Below are 22,829 nucleotides of genomic sequence, written 5' to 3' on the forward strand. Positions count from 1 at the left end.
ATGGAGGGAGTAGAAAAAGTCAAGGTAGTAGCCATGACCACACAATTGAAGCCTCACTCTTTTGATGAGTGTTGTAATGTTTTCGATTTAGATGTAAAAAAGCAATGGGGCTTCAGGTCACAGCCAGCATCTTGACTTTTTCAGTTACCACTGTATGCCCCTGATTTAGCACCATTTCTATCCATTTCATAACATATAATGGATATTATATATTTTGTGATACCTGCCCTTTCTCTCTTTATGACTTCCTTTATAGAATTGATAAGTTGTCTACTATCTTTTCCAAGCAGGTTTGAAGAATTAATTTTATATCCAAACAATGTTAATTATGTGTGTGTCCTTGGATATGGATATGTGTGTATCTCTAAATCAAGTCTTGGCTCCAGGCAACTATACAGATAAGTCCCTGCAGTTTTCTTGGCAACATTTCTTGGCAGTGGTTTGCCATTGTCTCAATCCTTGGGCCAAGAGAGAATGACTGGCCCAAAGTTACCCAGCTGACTTTGTGCTTAAGACAAGGCTAGAACTGAGTCTCTCAATTTCTAGCTCAGTACACTTTACACCAAAGTGTCTCTCATTTTAATACTAAATAAATATTAAACATAAATATTTGTGATCAAGATATTTTTAAAGCACACAAAAGTACCAGCAGAGATAAAAAGTAATATCACATTGCTGTTCTGCAAACTTCCCAATTATGTAGAATTAGATATATTTATGAACAGTCACAAATTTTTATGAAAGAACAGAATTTTTCAACTGAGATGCCATAACCGAAAAGGCCCTCTTGATGGTAGATGTATCATTTAGCATGACATCTGGTCAAGGATCTAGTAAAAGAGGACTGGTAGAAAACCAAGGTAGCTATGTGTGGTGATCCTTCAGATCATCTGAATATAACTTAAAAATTAATTTGCCAACATTTTGAAATCAGTCCAGAAAAGACCTAGGATCCTATTCACAGGTGAAGCCATGGACACATTCATTCAAATTTTTTTACTACCGGTTCTGTGGGCATGGCTTGGTGGGTGTGGCAGGGAAGGATACTGCAAAGTCTCCAGCCAGAGGTGATATTTGCTGGTTCTCCGAACTACTCAAAATTTCCGCTACTGGTTCTCCAGAACTAGTCAGAACCTGCTGAATACCACCTCTGGGCATACTACAATAAAACTATTTGGCTTCAGTAAACAAGCTCCTTATAATACTTTGGTAAGAAAGTTTTACCACTGTGATAAAATACGTTGGACTATTTCTCCCCTTTTGGAAGATGCTTATGAAACCCAGTGTAACTACTGAAAGTTTAATTGTGTTTACTTACCTGTTGTTGTAATGAATTCTGATCTTCAAAAGATGGTTTCTTGATAGAGTGAATATAAGATAAAGACTTATCTCCACAGGGTGCAGTAACACAATACAAATTTAGTGGTTTTTGTTCCTTAAATAAGGAACAAAAAAAAGAGAAATAAATAAAAATAAATTTTCATTCTGTAAAATCAGTACAATACTAACACCCTTTTAACAAGTAAGGGCAGGCAACAGTGACAGCATTCATAATAAGACATGATGATATGAAAATGATGATATGTACATCATGACATCATTATGCTCATGAAACGATAATATCACAAGATCTTATAGATAATATAGAAGACCACAGTTACTTCATTCCATGTCCTCATTTACTCTCATGCTATCTCTGTGATCACCCATTGAAGGCCACCAATGAAAGGTTGGTCTATTAGTAGGACTGATCCCAAGACTTTCCCATCTGTAACTGAATGAGAAAATGAAGGGACTATAACACTTGTAACAACTTACTTTGTTGTCCACAGATCTGATAACATTCTCTGTCTCTGTTTGTTTGGATGTATATTTTTCCACTCCATCTTTGTTCTGAGATTCAATATTCACACCATTATTGATCTGCTGACCAGGTGCCTTATTGCGGTCTGGATATTTTCCATTTCTCTGTCTTATATTATGCAGAGGTAAAGTTTGGAGCATGGAGTGTGCCTCAGGTTTCACAATCTCCTTTGCTTTCCTGTGGGTGGGAAGTATTCAATATATATTTTGGCACCGAGATGTAACTACTTTACTTTTTCTCCATTTACATCCAAAATATTTATTTTATGTAACATTTGTTCATTAGGCAGAAATGAACCAGTGTAATCAATGAATGTAGCCCCAAAAGGCAAACTTGTTTCATCTATATCTGTTGTTGAACCACTAAGACGCTTGTGGTGTCATCACCAGGAAGCATATGACTAGATTTTGAGCTCATGGTGGTAACAGCAGTTTTATGCCTTCAAATAAGCAGAGAAAATATAGGCTTGATAAATGAATGAATGCTTGAATGGATATTTGAAATAGAGGCTCTCCCTTACTTATCAATCAATAAGGAATAATAATCAATAATATTTAAAAATTCAAGTTGTAACCAGGGGTGGGATGCAAATACTTTTACTACCGGTTCTGTGGGTGTGGCTAGGGGAAAAGTGGCCATGTGACTGGGTAGGTGTGGCTTCTTCTTTTTTGCAGCACCCCCCCATGCTCCATTTTTTGGCCTCCTGGACCTCAGGGAAGCCTCCTGGGGGGCATTTTTGCTCCCAGGAGGTTTCCCTGAGGCCCAAAAAGGCAAAAAAAAATGGAGCTGTGCCCCCCGTTCCCCCTTTTGCCTCCTGGGCCTCAGGGAAGCCTCCTGGGTGAAGCCGTAAAGACAGTGAGGGGGACCCCGGGACAGCTGATCATGGGAACAGCTGATCATCAGGAAGGGAAAACAAGAAATACCTTAAGGAGTGACTGGGTGGGAGAAAATGTCATGCATGCGTGATAAGAACTGACTGAGTGGGGAGGGGAGGGCTGGGCGGAGAGGGGAGGGGCCAGCCGTGGGCATGATTTGCCAGTTCTCTGAACTGTGCAGAATCGTAACAACCGGTTCTATAGAACCGGTCCGAACCGGTAGAATCCCACCCCTGTTTGTAACCATTTAGTTATGTCTGACTCTTGGTGACTTTATAGGCAAGTACTCTCATGGTATCCTGTCAATTTGACAATAGGATATGATTAATAGTAGGTGGTGGAGGAAAAACCATCAATGTTCTCTTCTATTTCTTCCTTTTTGTGAGATTTCAGATCTTACACATTACGGATACTTCCTGCACTTGTTAAATCTAGACCTCTGTACCATTATCTTACAATGATTCTGTTATATTTTGTTGAAAGACAAATGTTAAGGAAATGTTATTTCTTGGGATGTCTCCCTTCTCTGTGAGATCTATGCAAAATACAAGGAAAATACTGTTGCTTAGAATAGAGAAGTGGTTGCCCCATCACAGTTTCTCATTATGACATCCATAAGAAGGATTTGCCCTGTAATAGAAAACTTCAGTTGAAGTTAAGCCATCTAACAAGGTACAAAAGAAATGAAGCTTTGGCTCATTCAATCAGTTTGAATAGAAGCAAAATGACATGGTGAAAAAATAAAATAAACTGCTCCTTTACACCACAAAGTCTTTGATGAAAAGTACAAAGAAGTTATTCTATATAATTGATAGAATTGCGTACATAAGTGGCTTCAAGGCTGAAACAGTGGAAGGGGAGATGAAATAATCGGAACTAATTCAAAGATTGTCCTATTTAATGATCCCTGGTTAACAGAAGCCAGGTTTGTATGAACCCAACACAATTTTGTTTCTTACAAGTATGTCTGAACACCCAAGAGAATATATATCTTAGACCTGCAATATTGCATTAAAAGCATCTAGGACAGTGGTCCTGAACCCTTCTGGCTCGGCAGACTGGTAGAGGTGATGGCAGCAGGGGAAGAGAGGATGGTTTCTTGCACATGCCTGTGTGCACACGCACACCCACCCGCCACTTCCGTGACCAACTCAGGATTTGTAAATGCTATAACAATAAAAGAATAATTTATCCTCCTTCCTAGGTATTTAAAAATAAAACTGAGGTAAAACTATTTAAGCTCTTTAATTTGTATATTATTATGTGCTCTTCAATGGAGGGAATCCAAATCTTTTCCTTCCGGTTCTATGAGAGCACGCACAGCACTCAAAGACCGCCTTCAGGGTCAGCACTGGTGAGCTGAGCTGTTTTTTAAGCTCAGCTGAGGCACGGCAATCTGTTCGGCTGCACAAATCAGCTGAGCTAAAAAACAAGGGAATATAGGACGGAAACAGCAGGGGCAGGAGGGCGGGCCAGGCAGAGGTGGTATTTGCCGGTTTCCGAAGTACTCAAGCGTTCTGCTACCAGTATGCCAGAATCGGTCCAAACCGGCTAAATAACACCTCTGGTGCTCATCCTGAAATGGATTAAAAAATGAAATGTTTCCCTATTCTCCTAAATGTCCTGATGCTGATAATAATATTTTAATACCAGGTATTAGCATTTACTGCATTTTAATTGCAATATATATTTTGTGGCATCTTTGATATTTTAATTAAAGACATAATGCCATGAATTCTAATCAAAATTATATTTCCCCGAGATCATACTTACCCATCACTTTTCTCTACAAGGCATCGGACATATTTGCTCCCAATAATCTTTATTACAGTCTCGTAATTTGTACCAAATCCATAAGGTAGGTTTCTTACTGAAGCCATTACCAGTTCCGTCTTGCTCTCCCCAAAGGATCACTTTCCTATAATTTTCCTGGAGAAGTTTGTTTCTTTAAAAATGGAAACTGAAAGTGGGTACGCAGGTCCTGCAAATATTTTAGGAATATTTGGGTATCAATTCACACAATAATGAAATAACAAAAGCTTGGTTGAAGAGCTTATAAATTAAATGCCTTGTTTAAAAGGAGCCCAGGAAAGTAAATTAAGGGTGAACAAAGGTAAAAGGCTGTATTTTTCATATTCATACATTTATCCTGAAAGAATTTCCCACACAATTGACCCAATTCCAGCACAATATTAAGATTAGTTAATAATTTGAGATTTACAGTATATTGGGCCCATATTGGGAATCAGCTTGAGAAGTAACCAATCAACTTATGGGTTGCTATGTAATTGGTACTAGATTTTCATAATAGCTATTGATTCTGCATCTAAAGAAATGGCTGCTTTACAGTGTAGTCCTATGATATTCTAAGAATCTACAAGCACTCTTAAATTCAGTGGCACTTTCTCTTAGTGAAACTTTTACAGGATTGTAACTTTTGAGGATTCTTCAGTATTGATATTTAAATATTATAACTGAAAATATGACATGAGAAAATAATTTCCTTCCAAATACCTTTTATTGTTAATTAATAGTCTGAAAAATATCACTCCCTTTTTACTTTTCAAATTAGTAGCATTTGTAGCAGTTAATAACATAAAAATGGAGCAAGTTATCATTCCTAAATTCTTCATCTCATTGATGCCTTCATAAAATTTCAGATTCTCCCCTTAATCCCAATAATTTCTTATAGGAAAACAATTTAGCTTTAACTAATAGTGCTATGAACAATAACAATAATAGAGACAACTCCAGGCTGCTTTCACTGATGGCTGACCATCCACCCTTGTCTTGCTACTAGCTCTGCAGAGACAACAAAAGATTAATTGATCCCAATTGTCCCTCTATTATTTCTTGACCTCCTATGGACTCCAGACATTTACAGATCCCCCTTTCATCCCCATACATTTATCACTCCCTTGGGTAACCCCATCAATCATTGTGGATTGATACTGATCACTCTGAGGAGCCAGCTTTAGAGACTTCATGGTAGAAAAATACTACAAACCCAGGCTGTCTTGGTAAAAATAGCTGGGCTGCATTTCTTGGGAAAGGCTTTCCAGAAAACCCTTTAAAAATCCAGGAAATTCCTTACTTCTTCCAAAATTCCTAACTTCTTCCTACAATGCTGGAGAGAGCTTGAAGCACGTTTCCCCTTTTCCCCTCATAATCATATTGCTTTAGTATAGTTAGATTTCTCTCCCTTCCCCCAATACCACAGCTAGATTAGTTCAATGTTTTCATGCTGGACGGTTCCATGGAAATAACCAAGTACAATTTACTAAAGTCTTTGAGATGAACTGAGTTCCTGTTGACTTCATGGACACATCTAACTCCATGTAGCTTTCAGTATTAATTGGTTTGCCGTTGCCTTCTGTTAACTTCTCCGTCCAGATTCCAGTATTTCCATAGAAGACTCCTGTCCATGATACAGTCAGATCTAACCCACTTTCCCCTTTCAAGATTAGTTCACAAGGATCCAATTATCTTATTCTGAATGGCCTAATTGCATCCTGACAGAGATTTAACTTTCCCTAAGTACGAGATAGCTTTTAAAGAAAGTTTGTCATTTGTTCCCTAAGTTCACACTCAGCAAAAAGGAATAACACTCTGGCCTTAAGCATATGGTTTCCTTTCTTCCTTTTGAGATACCCACCTCCTCTGTGCAGTCTTCAAAGGCAACAGGCATCCAGCCACCATAAATGAACTGCTTTTCACAATCACCATAGCAAGGAAGCTGCTGTTACTAAGGACGCAGTGTGTTGTTACTGGGCTGGGCAAAGCTTGTCATTCCATAGTCAATGCAGTGAGAGGCGTGCATTTCAAATAATTGGATTAGCAGACATGCAATACTAAAGGGCTCAAAAGGGAGATAATTTTTTTTTGCCTATCCACCTGGTTGGCAAGCAAAATATTTTTCTACAACTCATAGATTGCAAAGATTTAGAATAATAATGAAAATCAGAGTCTGAACAGTTCATCCCATGATGTAGCCTTTACCCCAGTCTTTTAACCAGAATGCTCAGATGATGCAGTAAATCACTATTATTTTAATTTGAATATATTAGCTGCTCGACTCTAATGGACGCTGGCCGTTTAATAAATGGTCTTCTTGGTTCAAACAGATTAGATCAAATGTTGCCATTATTACATTATTGATAAATCAAAAGTGAGCTCTAAAGATTTGATGGAATTGAATTCAGAATTACATAACTACGAATAGTTGATAGATTTGTGGAGATTGATTAGAATTTAGGAAGGTTAAATAAAAAGGTTGGGAGGAGTCCTATATCCATTATGAAGCAAAAAGTTTAGAAGAACACAAAAAGGATTTGATGTGGGACATAGTTAAGTCCTAGCTTAATTATTTTAAAGATGGCTGGAATTGTCTATTAATGCCAGTTATATGGTAATTGTAGCCAAGTGAGCTTTATATACCAACAAAAATGACAGACATGAGTTTCATCAATGTTTATGTTCTAGAAATTAAATTATGTATATCATGTATGTGAGTTTTTTCCACTCCATCTTATCCTCAAAACTGTGAGGTAAATTGGGCTGAGTGAGTACCCCCAATGAACCTGATGATTTAATGGGGATTTGTTCAGTATTTTAAGCCCTGGACACGAGTGACTAGTACCACTAAAGAAGAATACTTGTAGCTCAGGGTTAAAATAAGAGGTGCCCTCTGAGCTTGATTGTTTTCTTAGCACTGATGATGTTACTAGCTGAGTAATGAAACAAAGGTAGTTTTTGAAAAGCACTAAGGATTCATACAACTGAATTGGTCATCTTCGGGATTTTTAAAATCAAGATATGGACTCTTATCATTATTTAATAACATCATTATTAAAATACACTTCAAAATAAATAAACAAAATGGATGCTTATCCTGCAATAGATTCAAACCCTGGTTCATTCCAGGATACCTGACTCCTTATATGTGAAGGGAAAGTCAGCAGGCCTATTCTTGTTACTTACTGCCAGTAATTCCCACCCATTATTTGCAGCCCACCACCATCTTCAGATAACTTGGCAAACCTACCATGCTGCATGTCAAGGAGAATCAGTGCTTTCCTATCGTCACAGCACGGATTTTATATCTCCTTAAACTACTCTGCAATCTGTACTTTTTAACCTCACAAATTTAAGATTGTACCTTAACATTTGGGGGAAACAGATGGCTCCTGCAGACTGCCAACCTGTTGTTAAACAAGAATTGTTTTCTATCCATAGTCACTAAGCATAATTAACCTTTCAAGTTGATTTAATAAACAGGAGCAAACATTTGCCGTATCATATTAATAAAGAGAGCCATTTAAAGATGCACAGGGTGCGTGTGTTGTTTTCATTCTGGGAAATGCCATCGTTCTTTTGTTTGTTCCTGAAGCTTAAAAAAAATATTCATGATACAGGTCACCTAATGTTGCAAGTACTGCCAGTACTAATTGATGTACACAAGGAAAAAAAATGTTAACATTGTTTTGTTTCTTTTAAAAAACCAGAGAAAATCTTGAGGCAGTGCAGAAACAATGGTGATAGTTTCATTTATAAAGAACTGACTTCCTTCCTTCACAACTGGATATTGCACTGAGCCCAAACCCCAGAAATCTTCATAGATTCTCATAAGTGAGAATAAAAGATATATTCATTTAGAAGGTGTGTGATGTGTATGCAAAGAGAATGTTTTCATCACTACTTCCAAAGTTTCATGCTCTGTGTTAATTCAGAGTGTCAGGGAAAAAAAACAAAAAAAAACTCTAGCTCTGTCTGTCTATCCATCAATCACCTATCTATCCACCCATCTGTCCATCTATTATCTAGCCACCATCTCTATCTATATCTGTGATCTCTCTCTCTCATCTATCTATCTATCCATCCATCCATCTATCCATCCATCTGTCCATCTCATCTATCTCTATTAGTGATGGGTATTGTTGATTGATGTTAAATGCAATGTATTATTGTTTTATATTTTATGATTTCACTAATGCAGGGAGGAAAGAACTTCAAAGAATAGGAATGAATAAGAAATATTGTTCCATCTGTTAATACGCTGATTGATATTTTGGGTATCAGCAGACTTTCTCCATGGCCCCACTTCAAAAGATAGTGCCTGCTTTATGCTCAAATCATTTTTAACATATGATATAAATAAATTGCCAGCTTAACCTCATATTGAAAATTGATGATCTGCCAAAAAAAAATTACACACATTTATGTATGATTGAGAAATGTGATATGATTTTTTTAGTAATTCATACTTTGCAAATCTGTAGGTAAAGTAAAGGTAAAGTAAAGGTCTCCTCATACATATGTACTAGTCATTTCTGGCTCTAGGGAGAAAATCTGTAAGTAAATTCAAATAGGCATAAAATTTTGCAATGAAATGTGCAATACAAAATATGTAAAACACATCTATAAAGAGACTAAATTTCCTAGTTACATTACTACACAAACTCCTTTTTTTTTTTTTTTTTTTTACTTTTAAGCACTATCATCTTCTAATTAAATCAAGGAGTCCCAGCTAGTCAGTTTGACATAAAGTGAATCCATTGAAAGATATGATTGATTTTTAAACCTTTGTTACCCAAAAATGCTGCATAAAGGGATACAGATACTTTAGAACTGGGGCTGAGGATGAGGCTATTAATAATTACAAAAATTAAAACAAAAAACCAGCTACAGTGAAATGAAATTAAAAACACTTAAACCACATACAAATTGATTATTTTTGAGCATTTAACATATGAGAAGGAAATATCCAGGATAACAGAAAAAGAGAAGATACCGTAAGTACCTTTTAATGTCCCCTTCAAGAAAAAAACAGAAATATATTTTAAAACTTATTTACACTTCTATTGAAGAAAGTTATTTTTAAATTGTACTGCCAATAAAGGTACTTAACACCACATCTGTTGGTAAGTATAAAATTGACACCACATCTGTTTATTGGCATGTGTAGCATGTTGGTAGAACATTTGGAAGATTGCAGTAAAATTAAGAATTTAATTACTTAATTTTTTCACATTCTGTTGCTGTGAAATTGCATTTAAAATTTACACTACATTGGCCAACTAGAAGTGTGAATTTTTTAATGTTTTTTTTAATTACAGTATTTTAGCATCCTATTTTTGTTGTTTAGAGAGAGAAAAAATATATTTTTCCTTGATCAGCTGAATCAAATTGCTTTCAAACATCTAGTCATATATAGGTAAGTAATTCTCACTTAATGATGGAAATGGGGACAGACAGTTGCATTGTTAAGCAATGCAGTGTGATGTCATGTGACCACACCAATTTAAGATTCCAGTTGCAACAGTTCCAGTTGCTATCATTAGGTGAATCCTGAAAGGTTCCAGCAATCCTAGAGTCATGTGACTGATATTGGTGTCTTCCTGCTAGCTTCCCCATTGACTTTGCTTGTTGGTTATCATTGGATTATGGGTTGCCAAGTGCCCAAATCATGGTCACATGACTGCAAGGAAACTGCAATGGTTGGAACTATGAAGAACAGTCATAAGACCCCTCATTCAGTGATGTTGTAATTTTGAATTGTCATTGAACAACCTTGTACTTGAAAACACAGATTATATTGAAATAGGCTAAAACCACTACAAACAACTTTTTTCATTGAATTATTAAGTGAAGCCTGCTTCATTTAAGTACAAATGTTGGCTTCCCCGTTTGACCCTATGTCATGCCCCCAGATATAATTTGTATATATACTGTTGTTGTTCTCTGGCCCCAACTAGTGGCTGCGGCCAAATACCAATCTGTATTGTTTGGAACCTGACCCATCCCTTTAATGGTCATCTACCCATAAACCCTCACTTCTAAAACAAGTGCATCCTGGGAAGCCAAACTCTGTTTCCTTTAGTATTCGGAAGGAAACAGAAGCACCAGGGAAAATCCAGCCTAATCTGTAGCCCATGATCATCTGAGGACAAAAATCCACATCCCATACACACAGCAGCACTGGTGAGATTTAGATTTATCTGTATTTGTTAATTGTTATTGTCACCAGTAACTCAACGCTGCTTATTTTGTATTGGGGTTCTTATTGTATGTATTTCTATTTTCCCAGTTTCACCCATCCTGTTCCTTTAATAAAGCATGCAGATCCATGCATCTGGTCTGTTCTATTGGAGGATAGATGGAACATGAACTCCATGTCAAGCTGCACACAGAGTAACGTGTAGTGAGGACAAAACACTAATGCTCAACACTGTCTTCTTTAGACTTGTCCAACAGATGGTCTCTGTTAAGTTTGGAGAATAAGGAGACCAGACATCTGACCAGTGACTTCAACTCTTTAATAATAACAGGAATCAGAATGGAACAGAGCAATGCTATGGGCAGCAGTAACCCTTTTATAGGGTTAGCTGCTGCCTTATTAAGCAATGAAAATGTGCAATCAGTTCAAACTATTAACCAATAAGAACAGTCCCAAAAGTGGCCAATCAGGGACTGGTTCTGGCCCAATCCCAAGTTGTTGTATAAGGACCAATCAAGTGTGCAGGTTTTCAACCCCTAATTTGCATTTAGGTTATTCACTTTTATTGATTCACAACACCCCTCCCCCTTGGGTTCCGTTTGAGGGGAGCTGTAATAAAATCCTCAAGATAGGCAGGCCGTTTGGTCTGCCTGGATGATTTCCGAGGCTCCACCGGGTTTTGTATAATGTCCGGTTCCGGTGGAGCGTTTGGATGACCTTTGTTAAATTCTATTTCGCTGCACGGCGATTCCGTGCTGCATTCACTGTGGTTGTCTCTGCTACTGTGTGTTTCTTCGGGTTTTGCAGTTCGTTTTCCCCGTATTAAGGTTCCCTGAAGGCGTCAACTCCTCCCCGCTCTCGCCCGGTGCTTCGCTGGGCTGTAGGGCTCCCGTTGACCTGCTATTAGTTGTATCAAAGTCAATTCCCTCGATACTCCCTCCCCCTTGAGTTGGTGAACCGGGGAAGTCATGGCCGCTGGGTGGTAATCTCGATCGGAGCTGGTCTATGTGGCGTTTCCACACCCTCCCATCGTCTGTTAGCAGGCGGTAAGATCTAGGCCCGGTGAGGTGGGTACGGTTGCGGGTATCCATAACGGGTCGCCGGAAAAGTTTTTGGCAAAGATTAAATCGCCTACCTTAAATTCCCGGCATTTGCTGCTGGAGCTGACAGGTTTTTCTGGTGCGAAAGCGGGGTGGAGCCGGTCAAGGTGCGATCGTATTTTCCGCCCCATAAGAAGTTCAGCAGGTGTTTTGTTGGTTACGCTGTGGGGCGTGATGTGCTGCAATAAAAGGATTCGATTGATTTTCTCGTCGATGTTGCCAAATTCCATTTTATGCAGGGTCTTTTTCACAAATTGTACCATGCGTTCTGCACGTCCATTCGCCGCAGGGTGCACGGGCGAGGTCAGCGCATGGCGGATGCCCCGATCAGCCAGATATTGTTCAAAAGGCAATGCCGTGAATTGCGGGCCGTTGTCCGAGACCAACACGTCCGGAAATCTGTGCGTGGCAAATAGTCTGTTTAATTTATTAATAACTGAGTCGGTTGTAGTTGTGTGCATTCAATGAATTTCGAGCCAGTTGGAATAGGCGTCGACAGTAATCAGGAAAGTGTGACCTTTGGTAGGCCCTGCAAAGTCAATATGAATACGGGACCACGGTCCCCTCGGTGTTTCCCATTCGGTTGGGCTTGCTTTCGTTGGGGCGTTGCTGACGTCCTGGCAACGTTGGCACGTAGCGACCCAGGCCTCGATCCTTTTGTCGATTCCCGGCCACCAAGCGTAGCTGCGTGCGAGTGATTTCATCCGCACAATGCCCGGATGTCCCTCATGCAATACCGCCAGCACAGTCTGTTGCAATTTGGCAGGGATTACGACACGATCGCCCCACAAGATACAGCCTTTTTGGGAAAACAGCTCGGTTTGGCGGGCTTTGAAGGGCGCCCATTCAGGTGCAATTTGGTCCGTCGGCCACCCCCATTCAACCCAGCGTAGTATGTGTTGCAGAACTGGGTCACGTTTCGTTTCAAAAGCAATGTCTCTAGCCGTCAAGGGTGGTGCCTGTAGAGCTTCAATCTGTAGTGTTGAGAGGGTTGGGGCTGGATCCACAACAGCGTCTGGGAGCGGTGTTCTGCTCAGTGCATCGGCGTGGAGAATCGATTTCCCCGGGCGGTGTTGCAAGGTGTAGTTGTAGGCCGCCAGGAATTCAGACCAACGGGTCATTCTGGGGGACAATATATACGGGGTTGGTTTATTACCCGCAATGATCCCCAGTAGCGGTTTATGATCAGTGATTATTGTAAATGCACGGCCATAAACATATTCGTGAAATCTTTTAACTGCAGCAACAATAGCTAAAGCTTCTTTGTCCAGCTGACTATAATTGCGTTCAGCTTTAGCTAAGGTTCGCGAAAAAAAACGCGATGGGGGCTTCCGCTCCGTTTGGTAACACGTGGGCCAGAATTGCCCCAACCCCAAAAGGTGATGCATCACACGTGATAGTGAGCGGCAGAGTCTCGTTGTACTGCATAAGTACTGAATCAGAAGTTAGCAATTTCTTTACTTGTTGGAAAGCATGTTGTTCCCATTGCCCCCACACCCACGTTGCTTTTTTGTCTAATAGTCTATGCAATGGTTCAGCTACTGTTGCTTTGTGGGGTAAAAACACATTATAGAAATTGATAAGTCCAAGGAACGCCTGTAGGTCTGCCTTGTTCCTCGGAGTGGGTGCCTTTTTAATTGCTCGTAATTTGTCTTCGGTGGGATGAATTCCTTGGCTGTCCAGGAGGTATCCCAAAAATTCTACTTTTTCGGTACATAAGTGGCATTTATCTTTTTTCACTCTGAGGCCTGCATTTTGGAATCTTCGTAAAACCTCTCTGAGTCGTTTTTCTAGGGTGTCTTTGTTAGGTGCGGCGATGAGTACATCGTCGAAATATGGGACAATGCCTTTTATCCCTTGTAACAACCTTTCCATTAAACTCTGGAAGATTCCAGGGGCGACGCTTACTCCGAATTGGAGCCGGTTGCATTTAAATGCGCCCCTATGAGTTACGATCGTTTGCGCCTCGGCTGTGGTTGGGTCTACAGGCAATTGTTGATATGCCTGGGCTAAATCTAGCTTGGCGAAACCTTTCCCGCCGCCCAGAGAATGGAGTAAGTGTTGCACTACCGGTACTGGATAAGCACTTTGCTGCAGTGCGTGGTTTAATGTGGCCCGGTAGTCTCCGCAAATTCTTAGGGACCCATCAGGCTTGATAGGCGTCACTATCGGGGTTTCCCAACGGGCGTGGTCGGTGGGTTCCAGTACGCCCTGCGCTATCAGCTTATCGAGTTGTTCGTCGATTTTAGGCTTTAAGGCGAACGGCACCCGACGCGGCTTAAGGCGGATAGGTGCTATTTCAGGGTTCAAGTTAAACGAGATTGGGGTCCCCTTATACTTGCCTAGTCCGTTCGCGAAAACGTCTTTGAATTCTTGCATGAGGTCTTCCTCCCAATCGACGCTTTCGGCCTTGTGGATTCCGGCTACAGTGATTCCGAGCGGCCTGAACCATTGGAGGCCTAGAAGACTAGGCCTGTCGCGATCCACGACAGTCAGTGGTAGTGCGACGGTGCGGTCCTTGAATGAGACCTGGAATCTGCGGGACCCGACGACGGGGATTCTAGGTCTTCGTGGTGAGTTGATACCGGGTGTCTCTCTGAGCGAGGTGAGGTATCAGTAGCGAGTTTACGTAGCGGTGCGTTGGTGCGGCGCATTCGGGCTGCCGACTTCTTGGTTGCCTCTGCTGCCGAGGCTTCTTTAAGGGCATCGTTGAGACTGATGTCCCCCTTAGCCATAATTTTACTCTGGATCGTGCCGTCTTCTAGGCCCAGAACCAAACGGTCCCGGAGAGCTTCTTCTAAGTCTGCGAATCGCAGAGGCCTCCAAGGTTTCAGAGGTCCGCGATATAATCAGCGAGGCTTTCGCCTTTCTGTTGGTCCCTCCGGTAATATTCGTATCTTCTGACGAGGGTTGGCACCGTAGGTGCGTAGTGAGCCCGTAGTAAAGGCTCGAGGACGTCCCAGTCCATCTCTTTTACCTCTGCTGGCCTGGCAAGTGACTTTGCCATCTTAAACACGGTCGGGCCGCAGTGAGTTAGAAAGATAGCTCTTTTTTTTTCCCGCTGTTGCATTTTTTAGGTTGTTGGTCTCCAGAAACATCTGGAACCGATCCATGTATGACTCCCAGTCTTCGGTTTCTGGATCGAATGGAGCGGGTGGTACGACACCGCTGGCCATGTTGCCGTTGATGGTGCGTGATCAACCACGTGCTCTGTAGGTTGCTCTGTAGATTTAGTCAGCTCTTCGGTCTCCGCATCCCACCTTCGTCGCCAGTGTTAAGTTTGGAGAATAAGGAGACCAGACATCTGACCAGTGACTTCAACTCTTTAATAATAACAGGAATCAGAATGGAACAGAGCAATGCTATGGGCAGCAGTAACCCTTTTATAGGGTTAGCTGCTGCCTTATTAACCAATGAAAATGTGCAATCAGTTCAAACTATTAACCAATAAGAACAGTCCCAAAAGTGGCCAATCAGGGACTGGTTCTGGCCCAATCCCAAGTTGTTGTATAAGGACCAATCAAGTGTGCAGGTTTTCAACCCCTAATTTGCATTTAGGTTATTCACTTTTATTGATTCACAACAGTCTCTGAGTAAGTTGGAACTACTTTCAAAGTGTACATGTCCTAGGGCATGTGCCTTGTTGTCCCCAAGAAGATAGAGAAGGCATGGTTTGGGGAATACTGATCCTTTGCTTTTGCTCAAAGAAGACATTTCTAAGAGCAACACTGACCATGTTTTTGTGCAAGTTAATTTGAGAGATAGCTGCCTTTTTTCACACAAGGGGGAAGTATTTGTTCAATTGCTGAATGAGATCATTTGTTTTAAATGTAAATGTGTTCTGAAATGAAACCAAGACCTATTTCCGATCGGTTTACTATTCTGTTGGTTGGGGATTTAAATTGCATATTAGATCCCTTTTATTTTTTGGCTGGACCGAAAATAAACTGGTTTGTGTAATAAGATTTTCCATGACAAGTAATACATAAAACAGGTAAAACTATCTAGTTTTTTTGCTTCACAAAAATCTTGTGAGACTTCACTGAAACCTATTAGACTTGTGAAAAATCACAAGATTTTGGAGGAAAGTTCGCTGACTCAAGCAGGGGTGGGATTCTACCAGTTCGCACCTATTCACTAGAACCAGTTGTTAACATTCTAAGCAGTTCGGAGAAGCAGTTGTTAGAAGAAATTACTGGCCTAATCCTGTAAGGAAGGCAGGAAGGAAACATTCTGGTGTTGCTTACAGAAACTGCCTCTCCGTTAACCCTTATTACCTTCTTGGCAGGACTAGACTTCCTGTCTCAGGAACATCTCTGGAGTTTTTTCCCCCTCCTTTGCTGGTACTTTGCTTGTGTGGAGTGACCATTTAAAGTTACAATGGCACTGAAAAAAGTGACTTATGACCATTTTTCACACTTACGACTGTTCCAGTATCCCCACAGTCATGAGAGACCAGGCGAGGAGATACGTGCCTCAATGTGAGTGATATTGAGTTGGCCATGCCCAGCCAATAACATGACCACCAAGCCACATCCACCCAGTCACATGACCACCAAGCCATGCCCACCACCTAAGCCATGCCCACAGAACCGGTTGTTAAAAAAATTGAATCCCACCCCTGGACTCAAGGATCAGAAAAGTTGGACAAATAGAGAATGTTTTTGTGTATGTTGAGCAAGAAAAAAAAAGCTGCTAGTTTGCAAATAGTTTGCAAATCAGGGGTTTCTTTTTCTCAGCCTAAATACAAACAGAAAGCCAATGTTTTTAGAGATGTAGAATGTTCTGAACCTGTCCTAAGAATTTTTTTGATTTGAAATGCAATGTCTGTGTTTTCAAAGAATAGGGGGAAATTTTTTTATGTATATTTTATGTATGTATGTATGTATGTATGTATGTATGTATGTATGTATGTATGTATGTGTATGTGTATGTGTATGTGTATGTGTATGTGTATGTGTATATGTATATGTATATGTATATGTATATGTATATGTATATGTATATGTATATGTATATTAGTTCCTTGCTGACAAGTTGAAGTCTCTGCACGTGAAGGAAAAAGCAAACAGATTCCTTTTCCTAGATTTAATCCTGACCAACAGCTAAGAACTGGCTGATGACTGGGAAAAAAAGGGGGAGTATATGTTTTCATTTTAATCTGGACTGCATGATTTTAATTTATCCACTAAAAATTGCTATTAGTCTCTTTGTCTTCTTTAAATTTACCAAATTAACTTAACATTTTACTTTTTAAAAAGGCACTTTAAAGTGATGGAATAAAACAGTTGCTGTTTTAGTTGCTTTTTGCTTTTTTTTTAAGGCCACATCCTCTTTCTTTCCTGTTTAAATCTAATAAAAATTGTTTAAAGCTGCACGGTTATTTCCTTGTATGAAAAACAGTTAAACAAAACAAAAATGTTTTTCAATTCTTACAAGGCACTGTAAACAGTATAAAAGTCTAATTGAGGAAATATACAGTTTCAGGCCTTCATTTGCTTTCTATTCTTTCCGGGCAAAATGTTTGCCAACATATTTTGTTTCAATTTAGTGGTAATGATCCTCCGGGGCTTTCTGGGCAAGGTCAGTCCAAGCTTCATGCTGGAACAAGGAGTTTATTAACAAGTGTGACTAAACTAGTCCCTTGCTGTCCACTTCGGTTTCCAACTCTTCAACAACCATGAAAAGTATATGTGTTCATGAGGATTTTTAATCAGTTAACATGGGATATTATGAGGCTGCACAAAGCTCAGGGCCTGGAAGAAAATGGATTAAAGTAAAACAAATGAAGGAAACTTTGGAGGAGGAGGGTTGATGATATAGTTCTTGGTTATTTGATTTTTGCCTTACTGTGAGGATGACACCATTCTTTTCCTATCTGAAATTCTGATCAAGGCTTGGGAGGAAGAGAGGAAATGTGGAATGGCTGGCATGCAACTTGGCTAGCATGTCTTATTTAATCCCTGAAAGGCTGATGTCATGATACACAAGCAAACAGGACACAACTTATATTGTAATGATATTTCTTCCATCATCCCTCTTCCTCTCTTCCCTACCCCCAATGCCTGGCCCCTTCTATAGGTCCCTCTGTGGTGAAGGAGTAGGAAGCAAACCATGTAATCAGTAGCTTCCTTGTTTTGAGAAGGCGTTCCGAGTAAGGGCTTCATACCAGCTTTTGCCAAAGTGAAGTTTATAATCTTGCAGTTAACCCATTGGCCCATTAAGTCAATGAACTATCCTTATCTCCATTCAACCATTCTATTTCTCATAGGCAATTGCCTGCATTTCTGTCCTGACTGAGTGAAGCAGATTTCCCATCTCCTTCCCATACTCATCTCCATTCCTCTCCTCTCCTCTCTCCAATTGAGACTAGAGTATATGCTGCCATCACTGCATCAAAGCACTTACATCAGCTCAGAATTTGAATTTGGGAAATTTGGGATCAAACTCTCAGGGTCACCTGTAAATACTCTCACTTAGTCTTTTGCATTATTTCACTATATTTCCAGTTATTTTCCCCTACAAAGCTGTGAGGATAAAATGCTGTAATGTGTTCCCAGGTTCACTTCTAACTGTAAAAAAAACCCTGCATTTTAACTTTCTTAATATTATCCTTATGACTACAGTTACATTATCTAAACCAGTGCAGATGACAGACTAGATTACCATGGACATAAGAACAAAGAGGCCTCCTAGAATAACCCATTTAGTCCAACATCCTGCCTCCCGCCACAGGCAACCAGTTATTGTAGCTCTGGAGAGTTCACAAGCATGATGTGAAGCTGTTATTCATTTATTTGGTTTATATATCGCTCTGCAGCAGAAGCTTTTTGGGTGATATCCATCCATCCATACAAAAAAAAAGCCCAAATGAAAACAAAGCAACAAAATCCAGCTGCCAATTGCAACTGTAAATAGCAAAAAGTAGAAGAACACTTTTTTTACAACTTTGAAAACATATCCAGAGAGATCAAAGTGGCTTTAAGAGGCAACTTAAGTGTACAGTCAATTAAAGGTGTAAGAGAATGAAAATACCTTTGCTTGGCAACCAGAGATCAACAAAATAGGTTTTAGATGGACCTATTTAGAGAGTACATTCATAAATAGAAACCATTCCTGTGAAATCACTAAACAAATGCCAGGATCTAGCTCAGAGATGGTATTCAGCAGGTTCTGACCAGTTCTGGAGAACCGGTAGCGGAAATTTTGAGTAGTTCAGAGAACCGGCAACCTCTGACTGGAGATTTTACAGTATTCTTCCCCTGCCACGCCCACCAAGCCACACCCACAGAACCGGTAGTAAAAATTTTTGAATCCCACCACTGATCTAGCTAGCCTCAACCTCAACACACCTGAGCATCTTGCCAGTCACCTATAGGGCCATTACGGTGTTTCTAGAGTGCTTTTTAAAAGCTCCCTCTCCTAAAGATGAGTTCAAAATTTCTAGATCCATCTAGTCATTCCCTTTCATAATCATCCATTTCCAGAATCTGGCTAGTCATCCAATAATATTCAACCAGACTATACTATGTGTATGTTGATAAATAGAATGTAAGTCCTGATAGATATGGATAATTTATTCCACAATCCAACAAACAAATCACAACATACTTCTATGTTGTAAAACTCACATAGAAACTATGTGAGTTTCTATCATATTTCCCAGCAAGCCAAAATCAAAGAGGCACTAAATTGTTCAGAATTAAGTAATTATGCCTAATAAATTATATCTGGTAGAAATTACTTCTCTAAATAAGAAGATTTCAGAAGCTATTAACCACAGTAAGGACTGATTAGAGCCAGAGGCCAGCACATCGATTCCAGAAGTATACAAATCTATTAGTTTCCTTCAAGCTAAGATGCTCAGTGAATGTCAAAAAACCGAAGTGGTGTATTAAAGTAATTGAAAGCAACAAATACGTACCCACTACCCCACAAGACTATGAATATCTGCAATGCCTGAGTTTTTTTATATTTTTCTAGGTTATAAACAAGCTTATCCTTTATATATATGTTTGTAAGTATCCATGTTTATATTATGGAATTGTTTTGACAAGCATGGAAAGATAGGTTTTGTTCAGGACACTAAGAGGTTTAACAATCCTCCATCCCAAGTCTGAGCTAGTCATAAAAGGAAAATCTGCAAGTTAAAATGTATTTATGCATGCACACACAGCGCGCGCGCGCGCGCACACACACACACACACAAACATGCACACTATACCTATATGTATTTTCTACAGCTTTGAGACAACACTCTGGAAGAGAACCATTTGCAGTGCTTGGAGAAAGTATTCCTTCTATCATCATTTCTTCTATGCCATAGCGGTGCAGTGGTTAGAGTTCAAGGATTAAAGGTATAAGCCTATGTAGAAGACATAGAGATAATGGGTGAAAATTTAATTGAAAGAGGGATTCTGCAAGGGTACATAAGATAGTATTGTTATATTAGAAATATAAATGATTTTAGAAAATATGAAACAAGTGTGATTAAAATGATAGATAAAATACTCATTGTAATACAATGGAATGTTTGTTAATAAATAAATGAAATAAAGAGAATGTAATTAGGAAAGGATAGAACATTTAATTATTATTAATGAGTTATAAAAATTTAAGTGAAGAGGAATATGAAAGAAATATGAAAAAAATATGGAAATATTATAAGTGTTCCTAAGGAAGTATGATATCCCATTGAAAAGAAATGTTGAAGATGTTAAAGATTATAACTAACATTAATGATAGAGCTGAACTGGAATAGAATAAGTATTTTATGTATTATTGTTATATATATACTTTCTCATTAAGAACTTAGTGTGTATTTTAAGAATGTACCAAGCAGAATTCGACTGGAAGTTATGTGTTATATTGAATGTTATAATTGTAAAGGCATAAATTGAAGTTTAAATAAGAGTTGAATGGACAAAAATTAAAAGATACAAAGGTGTCATACTCCAATCAGTAACTACAGGGGAAAATTTTGTTTAATGAGAAAAGAAAATGTGAAATTGAAACAAGACAGACAAAAGTATAAATATAATGATTAGAAAGATGTTGAAACTTAGAAAAAGATATACATAATTGAATTCAGAAATGAATGAGATAATTAAAAGGAAGGTTGAGAAAACTAAGGGAAGGGAAAAATTATTGACAAAATGTTAAAATAGTAATAAGATACGGAATAGAACACAAGGTTGAATATGAAATTGAGTTTGTGTCTGTGTGAGAAGTGATAATCCGGGACCATGCTATTCTCAAAAAAAAATATTTTATTTGTATTATGTTTTGTGAAAACCCAAATAAATATTTTTACAAAAAAAAGGAAAATCTACAAGTTAAAATGTATTTATGCATGCACACACAGCGCGTGCGCGTGCGCATACACACACAAAAACATGCACACTATACCTATATGTATTTTCTACAGCTTTGAGACAACACTCTGAAAGAAAACCATTTGCAGTGCTTGGAGAAAGTATTCCTTCTATCATCATTTCTTCTATGCCATAGCGGTGCAGTGGTTAGAGTGCAGTATTACAGGCTAACTGCCCACTACCAGGAGTTTGATCCTGACTGGCTCAGCCTTCCATCTTTCTGAGGTTGGTTAAACCTTAACAGGTAAATAATAAATGACAAAAGGCTGGGACAGAGACCCTAGACAATGCTTGGAAGGCACTTTGATATCTACGAGCACAATGTTAGCAAGAGGTTTATAGAGTTGAATTCATTTTAAACACAGTTGGGGTGAAAATTAAAGTTATATGAGAAGAACTGCACTGATGTTGGAAATACCCAGCCCGGCAGGGAGAAGGACTGAAGTGAAGAATTAACTTTCAGTCATTGCGCAGCCACAAGAGATCCAGGATTGGCTCCTCCACCAGGCTCTGTGGAACCTTATCTATTCCCAAGGGAAGGCAAGCAGTCTGGGAGATTCCTGTATTATAGGTAGAATATAATAAACTAGTTAGCTTGAACTCTACATGCGTGAATCTGGTTGCTTGCGCCTGAGAACTGCATTCTTAAATATATTTTTATTTTCCTTTCCTTTGTCACTGAGTTTCCTCCCACAAACACATTATGCCTCTTGGGTGCTTGTTTCTGATTGCTTTGGATCATTCTTCACATCCAAATCTTCCCAAGGAACTTCACATTGGTTTTGTAGTTGAAAATGAAAGTGTGTTGATGGGAGAGAAAATTGTACTTCCGCTTCTCTTGGGTGAATTTCTCAGTTCCAAAACGATTAAAGGAAAATTAAAATTCATTTTCGTAACTTTTTCTACCCCTAAGTTTTACTTTCACAATACAAAAACTTGGAAACATTTTGATGTAAATATGGTGAATAGTCCAGCTTCCCTATCATTAATTCTTTTTTACATAACAGACTGTGACTACAGCAAAGGTGACTAGATTCTGCACAGCAGCATTGGGGATTCGTTGGAAATGTGATTAATCTACTATAGCTATTTTATACAACTAATGTAGCAAAACACACACACACACCCTTTTTTTTGCATATTAGTATTAATGACCACAGGCCTCACTGTTGATGTTATAGTATAGTTAGGTCATGTGTAACTGACAGACTGGGTGCCAAATTGTGATTTTAATATAGATTTTATGTTATTCATTATTTTATTCTAGAAATTTTAACTGGATATTCATTGAATGGTTTTCTTTCTTCTGGTCTCTGATCTTTGACTGTAATAAACTTGATTTGATTTTGATTTGAATTCTTTCTTACAGCCATTTTCTTCCTGAACCTTTCCAACATTTCTTTGGGAAATCCAGTGAAGCAAAATAGAAGAAGCAGTAAGTGGTTAAATTCATATATATATTAACCACTTAACTGCTTCTTCTATTATATATATATATAGGTTAAATATTTTGTCTATATTATTAAAAGCAAACTGCTATAAATCTTTCCCATGACAGGTTTTGGATCAGTTCCTCAAGGCACAGCTATATGATTTAGCAGTATTGGTCACTTCTGTTGG

The 22,829-nt window shown here is 39.0% G+C and overlaps 1 protein-coding gene across 2 annotated transcripts in view; it reads right to left on the minus strand.

The window, feature by feature from the left end:
- C3H1orf87 (chromosome 3 C1orf87 homolog) overlaps positions 1 to 6,494 on the minus strand; it is a 19,643-nt gene extending 13,149 nt beyond the window's left edge. For both annotated transcript variants that reach the window (XM_026665679.2, XM_087960366.1), the window contains exons 1-4: positions 6,395 to 6,494; positions 4,513 to 4,720; positions 1,819 to 2,041; positions 1,319 to 1,435 (exon numbers count right to left, since the gene is read on the minus strand). In XM_026665679.2, coding sequence (XP_026521464.1) covers positions 1,319 to 1,435; positions 1,819 to 2,041; positions 4,513 to 4,619 — 447 coding nt within the window. In that variant the 5' untranslated portion in view covers positions 4,620 to 4,720; positions 6,395 to 6,494. The remainder of the gene's footprint in view (positions 1 to 1,318; positions 1,436 to 1,818; positions 2,042 to 4,512; positions 4,721 to 6,394) is intronic.
- Positions 6,495 to 22,829: the final 16,335 nt, after the last annotated feature.

The sequence above is a fragment of the Notechis scutatus genome, chromosome 3 (genome assembly GCF_049901735.1).
Source record: "Notechis scutatus isolate UNSWTSFEM ecotype Mainland chromosome 3, rNotScu1.2, whole genome shotgun sequence".
NCBI lineage: Eukaryota > Metazoa > Chordata > Lepidosauria > Squamata > Elapidae > Notechis > Notechis scutatus.